The sequence below is a fragment of the Apostichopus japonicus genome, chromosome 1 (assembly GCF_037975245.1).
Source record: "Apostichopus japonicus isolate 1M-3 chromosome 1, ASM3797524v1, whole genome shotgun sequence".
Classification (NCBI taxonomy): domain Eukaryota; kingdom Metazoa; phylum Echinodermata; class Holothuroidea; order Aspidochirotida; family Stichopodidae; genus Apostichopus; species Apostichopus japonicus.
Window position 1 is genome coordinate 4,114,072 of NC_092561.1, and position 27,831 is coordinate 4,141,902.

At 37.8% G+C, this 27,831-nt stretch overlaps 3 protein-coding genes across 5 annotated transcripts in view; 2 read left to right on the top strand and 1 right to left on the bottom strand.

The window, feature by feature from the left end:
- Positions 1-3,360, top strand: part of LOC139959475 (protein-glutamine gamma-glutamyltransferase K-like) — a 23,766-nt gene extending 20,406 nt beyond the window's left edge. For both annotated transcript variants that reach the window (XM_071957170.1, XM_071957249.1), the window contains exon 8: positions 330-3,360. In XM_071957170.1, the coding sequence (XP_071813271.1) occupies positions 330-471 (142 nt within the window). In that variant the 3' untranslated portion in view covers positions 472-3,360. The remainder of the gene's footprint in view (positions 1-329) is intronic.
- On the bottom strand, positions 2,431-23,016 carry LOC139959392 (calcium-activated chloride channel regulator 1-like). 2 transcript variants are annotated; one of them, XM_071957057.1, is made up of 17 exons: positions 22,436-23,016; positions 21,790-22,364; positions 21,000-21,270; positions 19,130-19,259; positions 16,360-16,499; positions 15,161-15,271; positions 14,573-14,728; positions 13,472-13,658; positions 12,869-13,005; positions 11,944-12,097; positions 11,341-11,579; positions 10,984-11,158; positions 7,998-8,167; positions 7,596-7,776; positions 6,557-6,685; positions 5,911-6,090; positions 2,431-5,135 (listed from the first exon to the last, which is right to left on the bottom strand). In XM_071957057.1, exons 2-17 carry the CDS (start codon positions 22,017-22,019, stop codon positions 4,270-4,272), a joined length of 3,456 nt encoding a protein of 1,151 aa, XP_071813158.1. In that variant the 5' UTR covers positions 22,020-22,364; positions 22,436-23,016; the 3' UTR covers positions 2,431-4,269. The 2 variants fall into 2 exon arrangements, with proteins under 2 accessions (XP_071813158.1, XP_071813068.1); XM_071956967.1 differs by having other exon boundaries at positions 21,790-22,323; positions 22,395-23,016.
- A 4,566-nt stretch (positions 23,017-27,582) lies between these two features.
- LOC139960283 (uncharacterized) overlaps positions 27,583-27,831 on the top strand; it is a 45,428-nt gene continuing 45,179 nt past the window's right edge. The window contains exon 1 of the mRNA XM_071958807.1: positions 27,583-27,825. The gene's annotated coding sequence lies outside the window, so the exon portion shown is untranslated. The remainder of the gene's footprint in view (positions 27,826-27,831) is intronic.

Here is a 27,831-nt window from a genome sequence, read left to right on the forward strand (position 1 = left end):
AATGTAGCGTGAGAAAATCATAACCTCAACATATTTGTCATCTATGTAGCCTAAACATTCGTTGCAATGTTGTGGTAAACAGAAAGTTACCTTGTAACCCTGACTACCACTCTTTTCGGCGCATTCTCGTGACAGATAGCTTGTTTAATGTATAACAATGATTGAAGGTTTGTCTGTGTAAAGTTAACTCTGACGAAGGTGCTCGTTAAAGCAATACGTTGAGACGTCTTGATTTTGCGTCCCTTGAGGCAATGTTTGCAATTATCACATACAGTGTTGCAACGTTGCTCAAAACTTATGCAACATTTACTTACACGTTTTTATCTTAGGGATATCAACCCGAAGGAAGTTATAAACCACGAAGTTACTCTGACACCTCGTAACCCGGGGCAACGGGCTGTACTAGCCGAGTTTGACTGTGATCAGTTTGAGAACGTCTTGGGAGAGTTACAAGTAGATGTGCAGGCGTAAAGAGCAACATTTCTCAACGAATTGTCCTTGCTTTATTATCTGTTCTTTTCATCTTTAGGTGTCAAAGAGGTGTTTCACAAGTGCATTTTATACCATTGGTCTGGCTTTAATATTTCCTTGAGGAAAATTGTTTCTTTCTTTGATAATTATACAAAATTTATTACGTGAACACTTCGCAGTATTTCCTATCATACCTGCAGTGTGATGTTAGTCTTTGGTGTAGGCCTACATGACAGCTTGCGTCACCATGGAATTATGGGTATCTAATTCACAGACGGAAGAAACGTTTGTGTATATGCTTCATATTAATAAAGGCGGGGCGGGGACGGGGGGCGGGGGCTGGGGCAATCACTCGTGTACAAGTCCATTCTTGATCTATCGCAGCGGTTCGTTTCACTGACAAGTAGACGTAAGTTGTAAAATATTGGGTTATATACATGGAAACACTAAAATGCTTTAAAAAAAAAACATGTTAAGAACTTATTCACCCATCAGACTCCCCACGTGACAGAGATGGACGTGATCGAAATGAAAGTTGTTGACATTTCTCTGTCTAACCCTTTTGGGGTTGCATATAATACAATGTACCATCAGCTATTAATCATCATTAATGAGAGGGGGCGGGGGGTGGGGGTTGGTTGTTATCGAAATCTAGTTACCTGTCAGACGTTTATGTTGTAGAGACGAGCGTGATGCTTTAAACTATTAATACAACTCGACCAAATGTTAATCAACTTCAAAACACCTATTTACATATATTTCAATTTTTAGAAACGCAGCCTCGCTTTTAGACGAGCGCCTTTGAATATTACTCACTACAGCGTTATTTTTATTGCAAATTACTCAATGCAGTGTCATCAGTACACCGCCAGAACATGTTGACATCAAGTTTTGTTGTGCATTTTTTTTCTGGCCATAAAGCAACACTCTTATTTATAAAATAATATAGAAAAAAATGCATTAAAAGTTTGAGATTTGACGATTTTCTTTTACTTGAGATTAAGAAAATCTACGCGGCAAATTTTCAGCATTTGATTTACACTTTTTACATGAACGTTTTGTTTTGATGAATTGTAATATTCCTTTCAGCAATCAAGATGGTTTGACTTATTGGATAATTAGGTTTAAAAGAGGAAAATGTAACGAAATTTATAAAACTAGTTTAAAGTGTCGTGATGCCAAACAACTCGAAATTAATTTTATGCTTGCTGTGTCCAAATCTGTTTTTACCAAAGGAACGAGTTTAATAAGCCTAAGTATGAACAGTTTATTTTCCTATTTTATGTTATAGTCAAAACCTTGAGTGACCATTTTTGTTTCGGCTAGTATCCAACTATTCAAGTACAAACGTGTTTTACATTTATTTGATCTAATTGCTAAAGTACCAGCTGTTTTATATATGTTACATTGCGTTGTTTTTTATTACATTAGTGTGGCGAATCTGTGTAAAAGCGGATTTACTTATCCGGTCACAAGTAGTGCCCCTAAAAGGCTAGAAAGTAAAATATGCTAGAAACAATATATGCTAGAAAGTTAAATATGTTATTAAGTAATCAATGCGAGAAAGCAAAGTATACGAGAAACTATAATATGCTAGAAACTATAATTTGCTAGAAAATAAGCTAGCTTATGCTAGAAAGATACAAAGAATGATCAACCACATTGTCCTCAATTCATTTCCCATGATATCGCAATTAATTGTCCATTTGTACTCTAAAAGTACAAATAAGTCTAAAAGTACAAATAAGTACAAAGAAGTACAAGAAAGTCTAAAAGTACAAAGAAGTCTATAATTTGGTATACATCAAGTGGTAACTTCAATTAGATATTAGTCGGTTACGTTTGCACCCGTGTAAAGCTCATTGTCCGACTTGACTACTATGCGTTGCTTTTATTAATTTTCTGATAAAGTGTGTTTACGTTTTACTAAATGGTATTTTACCTTGAAATTCTTAAATATTACTTCTCTATCTGGAACTCAGTACTCTTCTCCCATACAGCTTTGAAGTCTATTACGAAACAGTACATGTTACAAATCTAAAACACTTAATTTCTGATATTTCGCAAAATATTATATATCATTAGTTAATACTTCCCTTTGGTTAGGCAAGGCTAGTGTTATTTAATACTGTTACCGACAGTGGATGCATTCGGGCCCACGTATGTCCTAGCGGTATATACACGGTTATTACCAAACATACCGCGATGTACCATATTAAAGCATTGAAACCTTGAGAGAAACTGATATATTAAGAGGCTATATTGAAATAGTGCATGCGTGCCATGCATAATGTTTGATTGTATTATAACTTAAGATATTTGACAAGAAAATAATAACAAGGGAGTTGGTGATTACCAATGTTGAGAAACATGTCAAGGTCACGTGGGAATTAAGGCAACAAAAATGCATCTCCTCCAATAATTCGCCGAAAGTTTGCACATTTATTTTTGTGCTTGAAAATTTCTAAAAGTGTTTAGAAAATAGTTCTCTATTCTGCATACGGAAGTGACATCAACTTCCACACCCCTGTATGGGGGCGGGGTGGGGCGGTCTGCACCTTTGGCGGCTTCCCCTCCGGCAAGCTCTGAAGTTCTAACAGTGTCGTCTTCATGCGTCATCGTTATGTGCCATTCGGTGAGAGGACTCAGAAACATTGGGGAGGGGTTGGGGGCTCTGTACATTTGGCGGCTCCCTGAATGATAGCCAATTACATTATTCCCCTCCGGCATGCTCTGCAGTACTAACAGTGTCGTCTCCATGTCATCGTTATGTGCCTTTCGGTGAGAGTACTCAGAAACATTGATTGCTTGTTTGTTTAATTCATTTTCACTCTTGTTTCTATTCTTCTTTACAAGAAAATATATTTCGAAAATGAAAGCAAAATTAAAGTGAATGATTCAACTATACTTTTTTTTTGATTCAGCTGTTTTCCATTAGTAGTCTCTCTTAAACATAACCTGAATTAAGCTTTACACATTAACAGAAATTGTCTGTCCAAAGGGTTTTGCTGTTTACCGGCCACACAAGCTGGAGTCGACTTACCGTACACAACTACCTGTATCTCTAGAAAAGATGGCAGCAAAAATCATGTTTAATTTTAAACTAATGTGGAATCAGTTGAAACAACACTAGCTACAAAATCGTTTCTTCAATGGTGGAGCGGGGGGGGGGGGACAGAGGAAAATACAGAAAGAAATATGAAAAAGGTGAGCTTGAAGCAATTAACAATTTATTTCCAATAGTACTTAGTAGTTTCTTTAAAACATAATTAAATGTAAACACCGAAGGAATCATTTTTGTATATAATCCATATATAAAGTTCGAATATTTTTTTGTTTAAGATTAATTTGTTGAAGAATTATTCTACCGATATAGTAAATAGCCTCATATCATGTTTCCTTGGTGATCCGAGCAGAAAAATACTAGAATAACTTGAAAGGAGAAAAAAATATATATATTTCAAGTTACAACGGGATTCGAACCAGTTTTAATTATAAATCCTATGTTCTGTAACAGAATTACCTCAGTTACATGAGTTGTGCTGTTTATTGTTTTCAATGTTTTGGAGTTATGGGGGGAGGGGGTGTCCCATGATCCTTCCACATGTAAGCGAGCATTAGGCCCATTTTCCTCATACAGAAGTGGTTAAAGTAAGATCCCATTCCTCAGGTGTTTCAAATATGTACATGATGTTTATGCATGCCCATGTGTTTGAATATACATAAGTTCTACAATGTTCAAGAAGTCTCCAAATCCCTTAATGACTAATAATGAGTGAAGGCAAATTGATTTGGAAGTCATCGTTGAAGTTTAACATGTACGGCTTTGTCCCCCCTGGATTTAATGAAGGCTTCTCCTAGGACATCGCTCTGTGGTTGTACTCCACGCATATTTACGTTACTACCACCGGACTTACGCCAATCACTCGCCACAAGACTGGCCTGTTTCTTATATCCGTCTCCAGTGTGTGGCGAAGTCACTATTCCAGAATGTCGTATATTGTCTCTGCTGTAGGACGCTGTTCGTTTCTGACTGGTTTCCTCATAATGGTTGGAATCATCCAAATCGGAGGAGTGTTTTATTTGTGAAGCTGAAATACTGTAGGGGGATGTTGGTGACATGGAAACGAAAAGATGGGAGTCATAACTTGGTGGTAGTGGTGGCGCTATATCATAATCTTTCTCTGCTTTCTTTGCAAACCCTACTTCAGCGCTATAAGGGTCACCGGCAGTAGCGAACTGGTAGTCACTTGGTACATTCGATGCTGATGATGCATAGCGCACAGAATTGCTGGACGTTGCGTGAAGGGCGGGATTAGAGAATGAATTTTCCGTCCGGCTGATATTTCTACTCGGTGGTATTAAGTCGTCATTATGTTTGTTGTTTCTGGCCTTCCACACGATTATTAGAAATAATAAAAATATGACTAAAGCAATTAATGCAACCAATATAAAATACCACGGAAACGGCTCATTGCCTGAATTATCAGTGTTAGTATCTTGGACGCCGGGTGCAACTTTGGTAGAGGGGTCTGGCGACGGGGGTATCAAAGGGGTAAAGGGACTTCCCAGGTACTTTGCAGGCATCGATGCAAAATTGGAAACAGGGCTGATATTACCGTTGTTATCTGTGGCTGTCAGAGCAAACACGTAACTGAAGACACCTGTGAATGTGACATTGGAGAGAATTAAGTATGACCACCAGCCAAAAGACAAAGAGCACAGTGAATTAACACGTACAACATTTTAAAATATTGTTTGGATATGATGACCACTTCATCATTAAGTCCTACGTAATATATGATAGAAGAGTATTCGAGAATTCAAACATAAATTCAAAATTTGAAACTCCTCGATATATTTTGATAATTGCAGTACGTGTTGTAGTCTGTAGTGTTGGCTATACAAGTGGAGATTACCACTGGCGAGAGTGAAACCATGCATGGAAATAGTTTTGAGAGTTTTGCGTCTGAATAACACTACCTATTGCGTAATGGATTTCTTTGGATGGCTTTCAAGTCTCTTAAACGGTCTCGGTGAGGGGTTGTTCGATGCTTCATGTGAATCATGCATTGCATTCATTTAATTCATTAAATTCATTGAATAATTAGTAGGTAGCGTTTACCAAACAAGGCCTCACGTTCATACCTGAACCACTTTTTGTGTGACACGTGATAACAGAGAAATGAGAACAAAACAAAATAATAAACAACAGTAACAACAGTAACAACAAAAACAGCAACAGCAACAACAGTAGGCAACAGTAACAGCAACAGCAGCAGCAACAACAAAAACAACATCATTTACAACAGTAACAACATCAGCAACAACAGTAACAACATCAGCAACAACAGTAACAACATCAGCAACAACATCAACAGCAACAACAATAGCGACAACAGCAACAACAACAACAAAAGTAGAGTTCTATTTTCTTACCTTTCTCTTGAGGTAAAATGAATCGGAATCTCTCTTTTTGCCTCGCTTGCTGAGGATTTCTAATCGTATTCGAAAAGTAAACTTTGTCGGTGGAGGCGGAGTCCCCAATAACTGGAATAGTGGTATACATTGTGTGTAGTTCATCGAAAGAACGAGAGTAACGCACATTGTAGCGAAAAGCTAAAAGATGGAAGCAAACGTGTAGAGAAAATACTAGTGTAAACCGTTGCATATTCATACCAGGGAGGTACATATCGCTACATGTAAGCTGTCATGCAAATTAGCTTTAAACGTCATAGGGACGGAGAGTTGTTGGGGATCACGTATACTTGTATGTAAACCACTAGGTATATAAGAATAGCGGAGGATTTAAATTTCACAGTTCATTTCCAAACAAATAGTATATTTAATCCTTATAGAGAAAACTAAATACTCCCTTTATTAAATTTGTCGAAAACTCTAAACTTCCTAAACTCGAAATTACACATTGACGTTTAACTTGTGTAAATAAAGTTTGCATAATTGATCATTAAGGGTCCATAGCGACACATCGTTTGGATGACATTTGTTAATATATATTACAACAAATTCCTCAAAAGGATAAATAATGGATTATTGTTTGGTTTCAAGTATGTCATTTTCCTACCTTGGCCATCCATGAGGTCATTACCAGGTGAAGTAAATACCAAGTCGGCTGTATAGTTAGCTAAATCTATATTCTCAATTCGTAAGTCGGTGACCTTAGCTGGACCATATCGGCTTGGGATGCTCGTTCCTGCGAGAACCAAACAGCAAGACGAACCTGCATCATCAATTCAGCTTTGATGACTTTATACATTGTAAATTTGAAATCAGTTAAGGTGTGGATGTATAGACGAGGACGTTAAATTGTTGCTATTGTGCTTTGAGTCAACCCTACGAAAACCAAGGTACGCCGGCTAGATTGGATAGGATGTTGGAAGTGCAGCTAGAACAAGGGCTGTTGGTAACGCAGCTAGACTAAGGGATGTTGGTAGTGCAGCTAGACTAAGGGCTTTTAGTAGCGCAGGTAGAGTAAGGGCTGTTTGTAGTGCAACTAGACTAAGTGCTGTAGGTGGTGCAACTAGACTAAGGGCTTTTAGTAGCACAGCTAGATTAAGGGCTGTTGGTAGTGCAGCTGGACTAAGGGCTGTTGGTAGTGCAGCTAGACTAAGGGCTGTTTGTAGTGCAGCTAGACTAAGGGCTGTTACATCGCAGCTAGACTAATGGCTGTGGTAGTGCAGCTAGACTAAGGGCTGTTTGTAGTGCAGCTAGACTGAGGACTGTTTGTAGTGCAGCTAGATTAAGGGCTGTTTGTAGTGCAGCTAGACTAATGGCTGTGGTAGTGCAGCTAGACATAGGGCTATTTGTATTACAGGTAGACTAAATGCTGTTTGTAGTACATCTACAGACTAAAATATCATTTTCAAGGTCCAGTGAACAGAGGGCTTGCATGCATCACAGGAGATATTAGACACATGATTGGAGGTCTTTCGTCTTTTCACGAAGTAATAAATGTTGACACTAATTCATAAAAACGACTGTAGTTTTCTAACTATTTTATGGGGGAAGGTAAAGAGGTTTACTATCGAACACAGAGAACTACTAAGTTGGTGGACCTAGACTATTTTTAGGGCAGTTCCTCGTGTTATACATGGTCCACTTACCATCACAGTCTACGACACCCACACATTTAAAGCTTCCTGCGTCTATTACACGTTGAAAAGCTCCAGTTTCGATGTCCATGTCGGCGCTCCTTGATTTTCTGGCGTCACTTTCGGAAGAACTGTCTGCCAGACATTCACTAGAAAGGACCTTTGTGTGACCATTGACTCCCTCAACCAGAACCTGCCGATGTAAAGTATTAGATCAGACTTAAATGAACATTCAGACATGCTAGCTGGGACCTACTCAAAACTTTATCTACTGGATATTTATTAGTCCATATAATTAAAAGCACAACATTGGGAAGGGAGAAAAACTGCATCAGTGCTGCCCTGCTCAAAAGGTGGACACCTCATCCCCTAATTCGACAGCTGTTACATGATAGAATGGACGTTTTAGCATACCTTAGCCCCGTACCGGCCGCTTCCTTGCAGTCTTGTGAAAAAAGCTGAATAAACGCCGTCATTTGCCTTCACATCTGCTCCTACACCGTCGTCGTAAAGTATCTGCAGGACTTGGCTTTCGCTCAACGTGACAAAGGCTTTAACATTGGCACCGATGACTGGAATATATCCTATAAACATAACAACGATGTTCGTAATTCGTTCTACCATGAAATACATTCTTCAATAGTTTCGTCATGTATAAATATATAGTCTTCAAAGATTTCAACAGCTTTATTACTCTTTATTATAAGACAACATATTTTTTTTTAATGTAGTAAAAATTCAATTAAATCCAAGGAAAAAAAGACGCTTTGCAAAACATGTTTTCGTATGATAATTATACCAACAGGCCTATATTTTATTGTATATTATTGTATATGTTGATATATATTATTGTTTGTAATTAGACGGTTGGTGAACTTTCTCGAATTACCGTAAGTCTTATCCTCTGAAACTTTGAAGTTTATTTTTGCAGCTATTATTGGACTTGACATATTTACTTTCTATAATCATAGAGTATAAGAAAAAAAAAACCGTCAACCTAAAGTCACTAGTTTTGTTACATTGCTTCCACAACACAGTGTATGTGTTGTCACTAGGACAAACACTAACATATTACGAACCATTGGACCCATGCACCTGGACTTGAATGGACGAAAATGTGCTCATAATATAGAAACAGTACTAAACTACTTACTCCAACCTTAGCTAGTACTATCTTCCGGCCAATGAAGTATAGATCCTCTTCTCATTGGTATAAAAAAAAAGTACATTCTGTGACAAGACGCTTGTGGAGCACTTAATCCACACTGTACATAATGGTGCTGTTTGCATGTGATTACAATGTACTTAAGCCACACAGGTACTGTTTGTAAGTGATTACAATGTACTTAAGCCACACTGTACGTAATAGTGCTGTTTGTATGTGATTACAATGTACTTGAGTCACACTGTACGTAATGATACTGTTTGTATGTGATTACAATGTACTTAAGCCACACTGTGCGTAATGATACTGTTTGTATGTGATTACAATGTACTAAAGCCACACAGTACGTAATGATACTGTTTGTATGTGATTACAATGTACTAAAGCCACACTGTACGTAATGATACTGTTTGTATGTGATTACAATGTACTTAAGCCACACTGTACATAATGATACTGTTTGTATGTGATTACAATGTACCTAAGCCACACTGTACGTAATGATACTGTTTGTATGTGATTACAATGTACTTAAGCCACACTGTGCGAAATGATACTGTTTGTATGTGATTACAATGTACTTAAGCCACACTGTACGTAATAGTGCTGTTTGCATGTGATTACAATGTACTTGAGCCACACAGGTACTGTTTGTAAGTGATTACAATGTACTTAAGCCACACTGTACGTAATAGTGCTGTTTGTATGTGATTACAATGTACTTGAGTCACACTGTACGTAATGATACTGTTTGTATGTGATTACAATGTACTTAAGCCACACTGTGCGTAATGATACTGTTTGTATGTGATTACAATGTACTTAAGCCACACTGTACGTAATGATACTGTTTGTATGTGTTTACAATGTACCTAAGCCACACTGTACGTAATGATACTGTTTGTATGTGATTACAATGTACTTAAGCCACACTGTACGTAATGATACTGTTTGTATGTGATTATAATGTACTTAAGCCACACTGTGCGAAATGATACTGTTTGAATGTGATTACAATGTACTTAAGCCACACTGTACGTAATGGTACTGATTGTATGTGATTATATACTTAAGCCACACTGTACGTAATGGTACTGATTGTATGTGATTACAATGTACTAAAGCCACACTGTACGTAATGATACTGTTTGTATGTGTTTACAATGTACCTAAGCCACACTGTACGTAATGATACTGTTTGTATGTGATTACAATGTACTTAAGCCACACTGTACGCAATGATACTGTTTGTATGTGATTACAATGTACTTAAGCCACACTGTACGTAATAATACTGTTTGTATGTGATTACAATGTACTTAAGCCACACTGTACGTAATGATACTGTTTGTATGTGATTACAATGTACCTAAGCCACACTGTACGTAATGATACTGTTTGTATGTGATTACAATGTACTTAAGCCACACTGTGCGAAATGATACTGTTTGTATGTGATTACAATGTACTTAAGCCACACTGTGCGAAATGATACTGTTTGTATGTGATTACAATGTACTTAAGCCACACTGTGCGAAATGATACTGTGTGTATGTGATTACAATGTACTTAAGCCACACTGTACGTAATGGTACTGATTGTATGTGATTATATACTTAAGCCACACTGTACGTAATGGTACTGATTGTATGTGATTACAATGCTTGTATGTGATTACAATGTTGATTTACGCAGGAATTGAAAGTCACTTATTACTTCTGATAGTCAAACACGAGAACAAGGAAGACTGTTTTGCTCGTTCTGTTTACACTGTAACACACATATCTGTGTTTTGGGATAGTAATTAAAAGTTGCTATGGCAAATGGCGGTCGCTTACAAGCTTCATAACAACAACATCATTAGGACACTGTGCGTTGATATCAAATACCCTTTTACTGTCCAGGGTCTGCTTCATGTATTTTCAGAGTGTAACATAAAACCGCATAACTTGTAATGTTATTTCCCCCATTAGAATTAACTTTCCAACTATAGACCTACGTGTTCCGTGAGCTAAACTCTTTAGTCCAGTCGTTCAAATCCTTCGAAAACCTTTTACAAACTTAAAAATGAGTTTAAGTATAGAATGCAGCGAGAGCATATATATTCGTTTGTCACGTGTATAATATTAAAGTTACCTTTTGGGTCTGAAACGTCATAACACTTCTACAATAGTTACTCTAAATATACTAGCGGAATGTACACGTTATAGCCCACGTTAACGTAACGAGAATTACCTTTGGTGACAGCCACATAAAGTGTCTGCACATTTGGAGGAGTCATAGAATCGAGTCCCCATTGGGCATCAAGAGATATAGGAGGTGAGGTTGTAGAAATAGTGCCATCTACAACAATATTGATCTGTTTGCCTCTTGTATCTAAATTCGTGATCGTCAGAGTCCAAATTCCAGGCTGTAATATGGAACATATATAGTATATACATATACAGAGACGGACAGTAAATTAACGGAGACAGGAACGTATTATATGTGTATAAACAGAGTAATAAGAAGGCATATTATGTATATGAAGTAATAGGCGTTTCTATTGCATTTATTTCGTTACATTTGTTTCTCACAAAAGAAGAATCTTACCATAGCATTATTGGGCTTAATACTAATTAGTTGGAATTCATCTGCGAACCCACTGTAAGCCGCATCATAGTCTCTACCGTCAGGTGAACTCACGCTCACGATAAGAGACTCTGTTGAGTTTGCTCCAACTAGAAACAGAATGTCCCCAACAACAGAGGGGTCCACCAAAACCTCGTAAGACGAAGAATGCTGTGATCGAAGCCGAGCTGACTGGCTGAATATTTCGGAACTTTTACGTACTGAAACGAATATTAAATATTTTGCATCTCATACCAGTTCACTGATATAAATGTCGTTATCGATTTACTTAAATTATGTCAATATTGTAAAATTTGTTAATTTACATTACAGAATTTGGCATATGTTGGCAAGATGGTGACGTAATAAGATATTGTTCTAATTTAAGTCAATTTTAAATTTTCGATGGAACAGAAGCCGTTTCCTTCCCATCCACTTGTCCTGCTACTATATGCTCATGATGGTTGGTAGGCTATATATATTCTTAGAGAGTTACCGACATTATCAATTATTTGTATGTTTCGATCGGCATCATGTGGGGGGTATTTCAAGGAACGCCAAAAATGTCAAATACAATTTACTTACAAGTATCAAATCCAAATTGAGAGAAAACGTCGAAGAGTGTGGTGGAGAAATCCGAGTGATGGTAGTGCTTTCCACCGGTAGAAGTGGCCAATAATTCAAGGTCATCGTCAACTTCAGGTCCAACAGCCACAGTATGTATGGTTATGGTAGATATCTGAAATAATACGACACATTATCAAATTTAAATGAATTAACCCGGACCTTGTTCTTATGTCTGCCTTAATTTCTACACATATATCCGTGTGCCTGACTAAACATGTCTGAAATAACGGCCTTTTGTTATTTTCTTATAGCATCTCTGTAACGTGTAAGTTGTACTTATGTTGAATCTTGACAGACTGTAAGGTTTCCTACAATATACCAAATAAATAAAGATATTTCATAGCGTCACTTGATAATGCTAATCCTCAAGTTGAATCTATGGCCTATGCATATCAAATTTCCACTTAATGGCTGTGAATAAGATGGGGGATGAGAGCCTCCATGAAAGGACTTTTGAAATTTCGTAGCAATTACCAAACAGCCTACCAATGACAAGTAGCCAATAATAATGGCTTTTTAGATCAGAAGTTTATGAGGTGCAGTGTATTCATTACTTACAAATATCGCTTGTGACATGCAACATCCTTGTAGTACATTTTGTTATAGCTTATTTATAAGGGGGCGCTGCAATCTACAAACTGGCTTCCATTACAAGATCATCACGTGGAAACATTTATACTTCACCGTCTTATTACCATTTCTATATTCATTAGAGATATTTATTTTTTAATATTTATATTCAATATTTATTTTTGTCCTATCAACGTCATATGTGTTTTGCTCTTACTTTAAATTGTTAAATTGAATTTAACGCTATATAGCATCATAACTGTACTTTGACTGACAACTGATGTAAATGGTCCGAATTCTGGCGGAAGTATACCTTATTCCTGTCTTCTCTAAGTATTTTTCCTATGTATGGTTGGTCGGACTCTTTTCCATCAGAAATGACGATCATTTGCCCACCAGCCGGAGATCCATTCACGCCATCTTCTAGTACACATATGCCTCTTCGAACCCCTGTACGTAGAGCGAACGCATTGCAGTTATGCAATTTAATACAATATTGCTAATCACTGAGACCAACGAGGGTACAATGAATATGAATCAATTACAAATTATTTGAAACATATTATTTTTTTATGTGTCAAGGTATATGATTTATCTGTTAATACTTCTCATTAAAGGACAAATCATTATTTTTCATATATTATCAGGAATTGACCCTTGTGAAATTTCGCCCTACTTTACCAGCGCCCACAGCCAGCAACAGGAAAGTGAAGGGGTCATCGACCTCATTCTATGAACATTGTTGGGAACCTAACGTATAGAGGTGCTCGCAACTATTGTAGCATAACGTACTATAAATGTCGAACTTGTTTAAAAGGCAAATGGGCTCCTATTGCCCCGGGCCCTCGGGCGTTGTACGATTACGCCACCGGTCAACTCCCTCCCCTCCCGTCATACTGTGAATGGTTGTATATACCTGCTCCAATGCTGGTTCGTCCTGTCACCTTGGGACTTGGTATCAGCGGTAAAAGTTCTGCTCTCGTTTGATCATTAATTTCAGTAAGAGACGCTCTGATGTCGTTCACACTAGATTCTTCATTGAACTCTACAATACCAAGTTTTGCACCGTCTGGTATGACACGGGTAATAAAGTTATAGGCCGCCTACGGGAACAATATGACGCAAAAACAATCCTGCTTTTATTAATGATATTTGAATAAAACCAAATATTTGTATTCTGAAATAAGTTATTAACTTAAATCCGTCAAAAACCGGGTTCACTGATATCATAAAAATGACTTAAGGAGCAAAACCATATTGATCTAAATCTTCGGTTAAATACATTGATTTCATAATCCTATTACAAAATGGAATTTAATTACGGGGACTGCAAAAGAATGTTCCACGCAACGCAGTAAACTTTGCCAAGATTTAACATTTGTTGTACAAATGTATAGTTAAAATAATGGAAGTCATAACACAATTTTATATATAAGCCCTCTTACCGCAACAAAACTTCACAAAGTGGATGCACTTAGACACTCATCCCTATAGAAAGAATGTCAGGCAAATTTCGTAAAAAAGTCTGATAAGATTGTTTGCGCAAGACGATGCCTTCTATCTTCCTCATTACAATATAGTTATAACATTTCATTTGTTTTTACATTATGGAACATCACGGGACCCTCCAGATTATGACAATGTTCGGTAGGCACCATTTCTTAACTGGACAATAAATACGCGCGTTCAAAGCAAAAAACTGTATATGCTATAACTGTAATGGGGTTTGTACACAATAAGGTTCTGATTTTTGATATTCAATGACAATTTCATGCACATCTCTCCCAATGTCCCCTCTTTTTGGTTTAGTTCTTCGCGTCTGCCGAAATGTTCCCTATCTACAGTGATGTTTTGAGGTTTTCAAACTTTGTAAAACAGTCAAATGTTTGGTTTTAATGAACATATGGTACAAAGTAATTATATGTTGTTTAATATCAACAACATGTGTTTGTACCAGTTACACATCACATCCATGTCACATTGCCATGGCGACGAAACTTTAAAATCAGCTATATACCTGTCGCAGGATATCAATGCGATGGTTATGAGCCATGCTACTGGATTTATCCAGAACCAGGACCACTTTCTCCACTGGTCGTTGACTAATGGAAAAGATCGGTTCCTTCCACGGTGACTGCGCGTTGTAGTCAAAGTCCGAATGAGCGCGAAATACCTTGTAAAATATTAAAAAACAAATATTAACATTTAACGCGTGTGACTGAAATTGGTCTCTTTTTAATTATCATGTATAGTAGAATAGTATATGGTTTATACTGTTCAATACTAAGAACCTAAACCTTAACCTTAACCGTTTGTAAGCGATACATACCAGTGGCTTTATAACTACTACAAATCCCCACTAGAATGTTTTTTAATTTTTTACAACAAGAAGTTGATAAATGTTCTTTCGTTAACTCTATCATAGTCATAAAGACGAGGCTTTCTTTTATGAACATCTCATTCGTTATTTGTTGTTATTTTGCTTGTTTGTCTGATGTTATTAATTAAGGTTATGAATGAGCAGAGACATACCAGAACTACGACAATTCTTTAAGCTAAAGATGTGGAAGATTTCTTAAAGAAGTTATGTAAACACAAGACATACTTCCCACGCACTCAGTCTGTCACATTGCCGGTTTTGTTGGTTTGGTGCTTCAATGTTGTGAATGCGTTCTGCCTGGCTCACTTCATCTTTGCTGTCGCAAAATAGTTCGATCTAAAATATAAAGATATATGATTTTAAATAGATGTAAATAAGTTCGAAAGTCTAAGACAAGGAAACGATAATTCCTCCATGTTGAGTTCGAGTTAAGATATTATTCATAGATACAAATATCACTGAACGGTAGACTTGAAGTTAATGCTATGTCCGTGTGTTCTTAGTTTTAAGAGATCTACTAAACAATTAACATATATTGCATTTTATTATCATTCAAACTTTACCCACTAACATGACGAAACATCAATGCTTAAAAAGTGTCGACCGAAAATGTTTAAGACAGATTGCTTTATGCTGATGACACCACACTGATTGCACGCTCACAAACAGAACTGGAAAAGCAAGCAGTAGAATTGGAGAAATGCAGCCACACCTTTGGTCTCCATATTAACTCAGCCAAAACTCATGTTATGGTTCATGGTAGCAAAGAACAGATCTTTCTTGGCGGAAGTGCAATCAACCAGGTAGACAGCTTCAAAAATACCTTGGCTCAATGGTAAGGATTGATGGAGACTCTACACCAGAGATTTGTACTAGGTTGGCAATTGCAAGAGATGCCACCAGCCAGCTAATTGGATTGTGGAAGGCAAAAGAGATCAGCCTGAAACTGAAGAAACAGCTGGTGAAATCTCTCGTGTGGAGTGTAGCTCTCTATGGTGCAGAAAGTTGGGCTTTAAAACAGAATGACATGAAGAAAATAGAATGACTTGAGCTGTGGGTGTGGCGTAGAATGCTTCAGGTCAGCTGGAAAGATAGAAAGACAAATGCATGGATCCGCCAAAGGATGGAGTTTCAGAAGAGGAAGGTCTACTTGTCCAGTTAAGGAAGAGGCAGCTGACTACTGTATGGACATTGGAAGCGCTGATCAGATAGCCTAGTTCAGATGACAGTAGAAGGAGAAGTAGAGGGGAAGGCCAGGCCAGGACGTAGGAAAACAGGATGGATCGATAACATCAAGAAGTGGACAGATGGAGGAATGGCCGTGGCAAGAGCAAAGGCAAACAAGAGAATGCCGACGGTTCTATGAGGACTATGGCAAAACAGCAGCAGCAGCAGCAGCAGCTTTATATGATGTCGTGACTTACCCCCTCTACATATGGACGGTACATGATTGAAGCATATCGTGCACTTCGCATTGCGCCGTCGTCGATAAATCGACAGTTTTCTTCCGGGAGTCCATCCGGCATCATTCGGCAAATACCACCAGTGGTGGTCTCCAAGGTACCTACAATGAAATGAAGGCAAACTCTGTAAAGTATTGCTATTGTTTCATGCAATCTTAAAATAATATTGGTAAACAACAAATTTAAATTAACTTATTTAAATATAGTCTTAAAGTTACCATATTCTGCAAAGCGTTTCGGCCATATAATCTTCTAATATAATTCAGCTATATTTAAAAGTTTAAAAAAAATCATATACGGAACGATTCGAAACTGAAAGCTGTACAATATATATTATCACATAGCTTATATCACGTAGTCAAATAACTTGCTTCATTGTAATTAATCTCGAGATGAGTTAACACTTCCAGAAGAGAGTTGACCATAAAATATTGTTCAGTTTCATGGGAGGCAAAGATATATTAATTATAAAGTTTAAAATAAAATAAAACTGTTAGCAAACTGCTTATCCACTAGAGAGCCTGTGTAATAGAATGTGTTTACACATTTTGAACAGAATGTGTTTACACAATTATAAAGTTTAGTAACAAAACAGAAAACAAATGAAGTGCAAGTTGTTGGTAGGAAAAGTTAGAGTCTGTTAGTATATGAAATCGAAATGATGATCTGAAGTTAAAATAATTTTGCAGAAGTCTTGTTTTCCGAACATTTTAATCTTCCTAGAAACTCTAAAAACTATAAAATGTGGTTTTATTGCTTCTAACTTCAAACCAATTACGGATCGGGAAACAAAATCATTTGAATCTTTCGTATTTAAGTCTCAAATAACCGGCCTCAACAAAGACTTGGGACCACAAAACAACTATACCAGTATACCACAAACATGATTATGTAATCCGTTCATCCACTTTTTAGAGTTCCTTAATCCACTTCATATATAGTCATGGTTTATTTGTTCCTATTCCATCAGTACCACTCGTATTCCTCTAACGCCATACTTTCATGGGACTCGAAATCGTTTGGGAATTACCAGTTTGTCAAAAATGTTCACATATTTAATCCTTTGAAGTTAGTTCAGTGAAATGTCAATGGAGTTGACTATATTAAGTAATGAACAGTAAGCCTGATACCAATTTTAACACGTCAATCGGTCTAGCTACAGTTTTCAAGTTATTGTGTTCAATCAGCCAAGCGTGATACAAACAAGCTCAAGACGACCTTGGATAAAGTAACTAAACAATAGTTGCTAGCACCATGCAGCAGAAGATTTTCAACAATGGTTCAACACCGAGACTTGTGACTATTATTAAGCAAACGGTGCACAATTAAAAACATTGCAGATCAAACTATAACATCACACACAGTGGCGGCGCCAAGGGGGGGGGGGCTTGGGGGGCCTTAGCCCCCCCACTGAAGTAGTCAGCCCCCCATTAGCCCCCCAACTGAAATAGGCAAAAAAAACTCATTGAAACAATATAGCCTACCCAAATTTTGTCAGCCATAACGCAGTGCTACAATGTTCAATGGAAATTTTGATGAATTTTGTTCTCATACGGCAATATCGTATGCGTTTCACAAACAGCGTGTATAAAGACTAAAACAGGAGTTGTGTCAGAGAGCGCGATATAATAATTGAGCAAAGGAATTGGATCTTTCACAGCAGGTAATATTTTAGTGATACGAAAACTGTGAATTGGTATCTTCCATTCTAATTTGACTAATGTTACTCACAAAAAAATGCATATTTTTGGAGAAATTTTCAGGTGACAAAAGCCTCGCTAAATGCCACCATTTTGCATGTAGGCCTTTCCAGGATTCGGAAAATTTCAAAAGGGGGAGGGGGCACCCCCTCCCCTTATACCCCTCCCCAGGACGGCGATCACTCAATCTTGTAAGCCACCCAAAAAATTGGCTCAGACCCCCCCTTAGCCTCCCCAACTAAAAATTCCTGGCGCCGCCACTGATCACACAATAGGGTTTCGGGATATTAAAAAAAGTATAACTCGCAGGGTTTTAATCGACCCCTATAGCTAGCAACTCCGTAACTAAATATGCGACTCGCAGGGTTTTAATCGACCCCTATAGCTAGCAACTCCGTAACTAAATGTGTGACTCGCAGGGTTTTAATCGACCCCTATAGCTAGCAATTCCGTAACTAAATGTGTGACTCGCAGGGTTTTAATTGACCCCTATAGCTAGCAATTCCGTAACTATATGTGTGACTCGCAGGGTTTTAATCGACCCTATTAAGCTAGCAACTCCGTAACTAAATGTGTGACTCTCAGGGTTTTAATCGACCCCTATAGCTAGAAACTCCGTAACTAAATGTGTGACTCGCAGAGATTAGTACTAATTGTCTTTCCTATTGGAGAATGCACTTCTTCATCAAAGATCAGATACTTCATAGGAATATATGCGTTAATAAAAGGGATATGTAAATAAAAGGGATATGTTAAGTACGCAAGAACTGATGGAAAGTTTATGGAATTATCAACATAAAGTGGAATACAATATAGAGAAAAAAAAAACTGATGAGACAGGTCAAAACAAGAGGATAGTTCAAACCAAAGGGATTATGCTAATGTAATGAAGTACATTATATCAAAGTGGATGTATACTAACTCGAATCCAGATGAGCCACCCTTGGTTGAGGAAATTATTAATCCGTTTGATATTTCCGTTCAAAGATTTGCAAAAATAAGAGAGAATGCTCATTCTGCTATGTACTCACCTTGACGTTCCTTCGAACACCTGATTCCTTCGAATTCACCCGATGATGACGCATAAAAATGTGGACCGGATTCTGAAGGTGACTCGTCGAAGATGCCCCATCGATATTTCGCCCATTCACGAATAAGAGCCTGTGAGGTCAATTCGAATATTTAAACCTTTATACATTATAAAACAAGTTGGAAAAGCTATTTAAGTCCATTGGTTAAAACCAGCTGGGCGGTTTGGTAAAGGTGTTAACATATACATTATTGCAGAAGATCAAACCGCTTGTCGATAACAGGGCTCTTACTGTCGGTCGATATCATTCTACAACGTTATAGAAAATAGTGAATCTCGCCCCTGTTGCTGAATAGGGTGGACGGGGGGGGGGGGGGGTTTAGAAGCTTGGCACACCAGTTTGGGGGATGTTCCAATTTGTGTACTATCGAGTACCGTATGTATTCATTCATACACAGGTATAGAAGCAAAAGAGATAGAAATCAGAAATACAGAATAGTTATGTATAAAATGCATGACGATAGACAATATCAGTTGAATGTAAATATGAGTCTACCTCCCCCTTCCTCTTACCTATTGAAAACCTCTTACGAAGCCCTGTATGGGTGCCTGCATGGGTGCCGGCATACTCGATAAAATACCACGTGACTGTATATAGTCAATATAATGGTATACCAACAAAAAAACACAGCGAGTAATCATGACTTAAGTAAATTGCAAACAAAGGAAGACTAAATGTCAAAATTGCAAACCGGAATGATACCTCTTTCTTGTTAACTATAACACCCCCCTTACCCACCCCTCCCCCACACACACAGACACACAAACACACATAGAAAGACAAGCAAACACATAAAGAGCAAAGAATAAAATATTTTAGTTGTAAAACTGAAGGGTATTTCCGTAATTAGGTCTTTCAATTTTGCAAGGACTTAATATTCTTTCAATTCCTTTTATACCGTAGGATGCGCTCATGGCACCGTGAAGCTCAGAAGATCCGGTTTCCATTCCGACCTAAGCAAAATTACCGTTGTAACTATAATTATTTCAAAAAAAAATCGTAAATGGGTCAACCACAGGTCGGTTGTGTGTAGCAATGACACAATTACAGAAAACTACATACGAAAACACGAAATTGTGTTTTCTAATTGTAATTTGTTGGACCACTTATAAAATGATATAACATTTGGTTGTATATTGTTTTGTATTTTTTGCAGAAAGAGATCAAAATGCAGATGAAAGATAAAAGTAGCATTCAGTCAATTAGGCCTTACTGTAAATGAAGCAAACAATCCGTCGTTTGATTTGACATTGGTCAACAAGTCCTAGAGTTCTATTTTTTATCATTTGGTTTTCTATTTCTTTGTTCACAGCTTCCTCCAAGCGTGAATCCAAATTTAAAACCATGCTTGCATTCCATAAAACCTTATAACCCTACTTATGGCTACAGTTTAGATCATGTTACGTTCCTGAAAAAAACAGTTGCTATTATCCAGGGCTCTCTCTTGTATAGCATAACTGCTTAGTCATCTTTACTCGGCCACAGCTAATAAACATAATTACACAGAAGATATTATAGCAATCTAACACCCTGGTATATATACCCACTTTGAAAGCATGTACGATGTACTGTTACTGTTGGAAGCCTTCATAAATTTGTATCCATTGTAATGGTGCAGTATGGTGAAGTATGGTGCAGTATGGTGAAGTATGGTGAAGTATGGTGTAGTATGGTGAAGTATGGCGCAGTATGCTGCAACTTTTGTCTATACCTATAAGAGCATTATACCGTTCATTCATGATACTGATCAGCTTCATATATTTAACGACGATATCATCTGTCACAAAGTGATTTTGTTATAGTTCTTTACCTTATCATGTCCACCGAAAGCATCTGCTATATCCGATTCTTGAATAAAATCAGGAGTCACAACTATGTATCGTCCAGGTGATCCACATTGCGATGGTTTGAGTGTGAACGGCGCATGCGCACAAATACTTTGACTTTCTTCGTCATTTGCACCGATATAATCAACCCTGAGATCACTGTTCTCGAATGTTTCCCAAGACGCCGGTTCATAGCTGTCAGGGTTTGGCTGCCAAGACCCCGGCACTAAAATTCCAGCAGTTTTTACGTACAACCTGTGAAATCATGAAAGTTGATCAACTTACTCAAAAGTATCAGACCTTTCCCTGAAACATAGCTTATAGGAAGACAGAAACGGAGAAAGAGAGAGAGAGAGGTGAGGGGAGGGGAGGGAGGGGAGGGGAGGGGAGGAGAGGGGTGGGGGGTTGTGGGGAGATACGTAGAATGGTTATAGGGAAGGGTAGGAGCATTCAGAATACAACTAAATTTATGTGGATAAACTTTAAAATAGAAGTAGACAACTCAATTCAGTTTAAAACAAGGTGAACGTAAGTATGTTTCTTTAATGGATGGTTTAATTCACCAGTAAAGGTTGCTTTCTAACCTTTCTTGATTTTAGAGCAGTAATGTAAATTTGACTGAGTAAATGGTAAGGATTGTTATGATGCTGGAAATATATACATAATATTAACAAAATCAATACTATATATTGTAGTCATATTGAATAGGAGTGCCTATAGAAGGTAATCATACAAGGCTAAGATGAATTGTAACACTGAATAGGTCTTACTCACCCAGTCAGCTGATGTAAATATCTTGAAAAACTCGTCACTACCTCCTTTACAGACTCTAGTAACTCTGGGTCTTCCTCGACGTTTGTTCCTATGGCAACCACAAGGTCGGTATAACCGCCATCCGGGGAAACTTTCACTCGCGACCTGGTCTCGAATTTAGCGTAGTCTAGACTATAAACGGTACCTATTATTACCCATAACCATACTAACTTTAGAAATAAATTGAACATCGTGAGAGCTACGAATGTTTTTTTCCGACAGTAAAGATAAATTGAAGAAAACTACTATCAGATTAGTGTTATTATACCTGCCTTCCTGTCGAATTCACTTCTTGTTCAAAATGGTTCGTTTAGTGGATTTCATACGTAATTACACATAGAATATTGACGCAATAGACTTCGGAGGACTTATGTGCTTCCTCCTTCAAGTTCACTATAGTAAACCAAACTACTTCAAGTTCACTACTTCCTCCTTCAAGTTCACTATAGTAAACCAAACTACTTCCCATAAAACGTGATCCCTCTGCGAAGTAGCCTATGTATTAGACACAAAGGAGTGGTGCATACACATCGCTACTTCCCAACGTGCTCCCCCTGTGAAGTAGCCTATGTATTAGACACAAAGCAGTGGTACATACACATCGCACAATACCTAGTTCGTCTCATGTATGCCTTTGTTAAACTCAACCTTGTAAAGTTACAGCAAATACATAAACCAGTCGCCCCTTCATGTTGTTGGACTGAAGGAATTCCAGATTGGGAGTTTTCCAAAGTTTATCAATAAAAACAAGGTGTGATTACAATATCACAGATACCCCACACAATCTCATCGAGTGACAGGTACCTGCTTGCTTATCCAATCAATATATCTACAGTGCGAATCACTGTTTGAGTTCTAGTCCGAGCAGTTAGTCACCGACCGACTCGAGGTTAGTTTTATCCACCTGAATTTATTCCAGCTTTAACTCGGTTATATTATCTTGTATAGTGTCAAGCCGCGTCACAGCATCACCAACACCAGCCGTATATGAAATGAACTACACAATTTGAGAATAACAGTTTGCACGGAACGTCCAACAAAATATCAAGTTTTAATCTATTTGTTAACACGGTGAGCATTCAAAGTTGATGAAGCGTGAAATAGTGTAAGAATTGTTTTTCACTGAGTTACTTTACGTACGTAGGAAGGTGTTTTACCATAGTAACTTGATGATATTGACACACCATAATTATGGACGCCATAGTTACACATATCATACATGTACCGAACTATGTGTGTATGTGTGTGGGTCTGCATATAAAGGACCTACTGTATATGTGTATAATGTTAAAGGATTGGTTCAGTTGTCATACATGTTTATGTTATATGAAAGAGGACAATAAAAGAAACACAATGGTGAAAAACTGTTCAAATATCTTTTTTGGTTAAAGAGATATTCAAGTGTAAAGTTTTATCAGATTGTGTAGAAACTGCTGAAATCTGACTAGCTGTGATGTCACATCCTCACATTCCTGAAAAGTCTTTGTTTTTTTCTCTAAATATTTTGTGAGATTTCATGACTTTCAACCAAAAGATATGTCAGGAGATCTCATATTTGTAAAAGGAAGTATTTGAGATGAAACATATGAAGAATTTTTGATTATATTATTTTCAAATGTGGTAAAAAATGTAAATAATTTTTAAAGAAATATATTCACAAATGTTAAGGAAGTGAGGATGTGACGTCACACCCTCACAGTAGGTCTTTTTACACCAGTCGTTTCCAAAGAAATTTTGATATCTTCAAAGTGTCATATCTCCTTAACAGAGCATGCTATCATGGTAGTTTCTTCACTGTTCTTTTTGTCTTTGTTGTGCTCTTTCATACAAAATAGACATGTCAAACACCTGAACCAATCCTTTAATTATATATCACTAAAATGAATTTGGATTTCTAGCAGGTGGTTGCTACTTCAACAGTGCGAACGCGAAAAGTCAAAACATGCAGTACATGGTTGATCCATTTATTAAATACACTGGGCCGGATTTATCATAGCTGTATGGGCTAGATTGTCCGGAGCCGGAAGCTGGTCACTTCGCTCAACAACCATTTCGCCCAACTGCCATTTCGACCAACTTTACCATTTCGCCCAACCTTGTTAGTCATTTCGCCCAACCAGCATGGTCATTTCGCCCAACCTTGCTGGTTATTTCGACCAACATTGATTAAATATTATAACAATATAACGGATGGGGATACTTCTATGGGTTTGGTCAATTTAATAAGGAAGAGACCGATTCCCCTTTGTTTGTATAACATTAGATTAACACTATATAGGTTTTTGGGAGTCCGCATAGATCGGAAGGCGAAAAAGACATCTATATAGATAAAGCATGTTTTTTTTTTGGTATATGTCATCATGCCTCTTTATATCACATTCCTAATGAAAAGTTTATACCGAATTATATTCATCGATCGAAAGTTGATATCTTTAATGTACCTTAAGTGCGCTACGTCTAACGCCGTATATGGGTACACACTATAGCGGAGCGTATGATTCAAAATGAAATCACAACTATATACTGTCTTGTTTGGGATTGACACAGTGTCTGCTTGTATAGTGCATAATATATATTATAAAGAGGAACCGAATAACTGGAATGGGAGGAATAGGGCAAAATCATGACCTATTGTGTAAAAAAATTATGATCTGTATTATAATACGTAAACTATAGCAGTGACTCATTCGCATATGCAATCGGGTATTCAATGCGCATTGTATAAAGATAAATATCGCAAGCTTGCCTTGCACAATCAATTCAGTCTCGCCGAGTGGTTCAGGTGGGTCGATTCTTGGTAAAGTATACAGTACTAACTAGTGTCGTAAATTCTTTTGTCTGTGTGGATTTACATAGTTTGGCTATATATACTTTTTCTTTCTTACCGAGTGGGTTGTGATTTAGCTTGTCTTTTTGTTTGCTTATTCAACGATATTTGGTATTCAACCAATTTATACAACGTAGTATTGCATTTCAAAAAACTAAGTAAGATGTATCAGTGAACGACATTGGATTTTTTTTTTTCAAACTGGAGACAAGTGTCTTTCGAAACTTTAAGTTTGTTTTCTCGAATTCTATTTTCGTAACGAAAACAGTTTTAACTTCCAAATTGTCACTTCTGTTTTATCTGTAAATTGTTTGTTTTATTTACTGCGTCTTTTAAATTTTAGATTTCTTGTAATAGCCAGCCACAATTTTGAGGGAGGAAAAAAAAATCGACTTTTCTACCAAAATCCTACGAATTTCTACGTAACTATAATATCTATAAACATCGCCTTTGCATTGAATTTCGACATTTTGATGAATGCAATGGGAATTTCGAATTGCATTCTAAAAAGGTCGACTTCCCATTGCTATCGAAATTATTACTTTCCATGACGGATTGTGCACGCAAGCTGTCAAAATGTCGGCGTCTCATGAAGCTTGGAATTTTATGTCGAAAATGTCGAAAGAAAAAAAAAAAAGCAATGAGATTAGGCTAGCGGTGAGAATGCCTACACAAGACTATTAAGTAGGATAAGCGCCATACAAGTGCTACAGTAGAGCAGATGATTCGTATGCTGCTCCGTAGTAGATTAGAGTTCCTAATATATAGAGACTATCTCTATAAAGGAACTCTCCAGTAGATTGCATCAAACGGTCCTCTATATTGATGACAATGTGTTTGAAGTCCTATCTGACATCAGCGATTTACGTTGAAAATATATGGGCGGCCATTCCCGCAAATAATACAAATAATTTCCCTTAAAATTTTTAAATAAATTGCGAAATCAATTCACTATCAGATCAAACCAAAATTGTGAGAGCAAAAAAAAAAAAAAAATTCTAAAAACAAATATATTATCGCCAAATCAAATCCTTTAACGAGTAAAAGTTGTGTTTCCAAATTATATAGATATTTCAAGATTAATCAGAAATTCCCCCAAATCAAATTAATTACGTACTGACCGCTTACAAAAAGAGGGCGTCTGTTACAAACAAATTTTTGCCAACAAGAAATAAAATATGTTTTGAAAGACATTGAGGAGTATGCAAGCATGTATACTTACAACAAAATAACCTTTAAACTATGACCTTGTTTTGGATTTGGGAGGGGATCTGCAAGACAAGGGCTCACCCTGTGGTACGTTCCACAAAATATTTGACACAAAATTGCGCTAAAAACACTTTTACGAAGTCCAGATACTATGAATTAGGGACACGAACACAAGAAAGTATAAGAGAGGTTGTCTTTAAAAATGAATCTAACCAGTGTCTCTTTGTGTAAACAAACATCTTAACATAAATACATTACTTACCGGTATACTTTAACGTTAACCTAGCACGAGGAGATAATTTTTAAGAAAAGTCACCCAGGAAAGAACTGCATGGGCACAAACAACCGAACGACTGATCCGCTCTCAACCCCGTCCCCTTGCATCGAGACTGTGACTGTGTGATCATCGTCAGGTGTGTATCACGATTCCACTCGAAGGGGAACACATGGTCTTTTTAAAAGGCCGAGAAGCGGAGATACCTCCTGTTGACCGGCTGCCGCTGGGCTCCTCGTCGGAGTGTCACATCCCGCAGGGAAGTCGGCGTTCGCTAGAGTTATAGAGAAGGTGTGGCTGGAAGCTTCAGGAAAATAGCAGTTCAGGATGAGAATATGTCCAAAAAGTTGTAGCAAAAGAGAAGCAAGTAATAATCAAAATGCAGACGGGTTGATAATATAAAGAAAGGCCGGATTGGTTCTTCCGGTGTAGGCAGACCTCATAGTTATTTTAACGTGGCGTACACGGACAGACTTGTGCCACTCGGAGAAGAGAACGAGCCACTTCTAACTTAATTTGACCTTTAAAAATCAAACCTCTGATTCCGGGGAGGGGGTCTGCGAGACAAAAGGGTGTTTACCTTGGGGTACCTTCCCACCAAGTTTGAAAAAAAAAATGGCCCAGCCGTTTTGTAGGAGTTTTCGGCACAAAATTGGACACATCCACCCAACCACACACACGCATAATGTAGGCCTACACACGTTTTGACCACTCCCTCAGCCACAGACGTCCGGTCACTCAGGGGTGCCCACAAGGGCGGCGGAAGCACTTTTAATCTGGGGGGGGCACCGACATCAAAGGGCACTTTGCAGAAATTCGATTGGACTGATGCAGCCTTATATTTAGTACCCTTTATAACTCTTATTGTATTATCTTATTTGCGTATACACATCACTCCATAAACGCCCCCCCCCCCCCCCCAAGGAAAAATGCATACTAGCACTGCAATATCCAATGTGCAAATTGGGAAACAAGGAACAAGTTTTCTTTTGAGACAAAATGAGGTGACATCATGCTAGTTGCTAATGTAGGAATCTTCTGAATTAGAGTTTATTTCTTGTTAATATCTTAACAATTTTTTTCCATTCGAAATAGCTTTGAGTTTGACCCACAGGCGTAGCCAGGATTTGCAAAGTTATATGCACGACTATCTGAGCGGAGCGCCACCATCGGTTGGCGCGGAGCGTACAAGAAAATTTTTGGTTTTACAAACCCCTCAGATGGCCGGAAACGGCCCTTCTCGAGACACTTGAGACACCTCAATTTTTATGTAGAAAAAGGGCACATTTTTAACCTGAGGAAAAGTGGGGGGGGCACGTGCCCCCTGTGCCCCCCCGGTTCCGCCGCCCTTGGGTGCCCAACCATAAGTGGCCCCTGAGAGTAGCTACGCAGGATAATTAATGATTACCATGGGAACTGTATGGCCCACAGAAATTGTGATCTGGCTCAACTTGAAAAGGAACTACAATATCTCTCCGTATGGGAGCGACGAGATGCAAACCACATCGAATTTAAAACGGTTAAATTAGTTTCCTACCCTGAAAGACGTTTTTTCCACCCTCAAAATGTAACTTTCCTCCCTGTGATTTAGAAGAGTAACCTGAGGAGAAAACATCGTTTTTCCTGGAAGGAATCTAACGGGAGCCTCCTTTGATGGGAGGGCTGGGAGACCGTTAGAAGGGTGTAGGTAAGT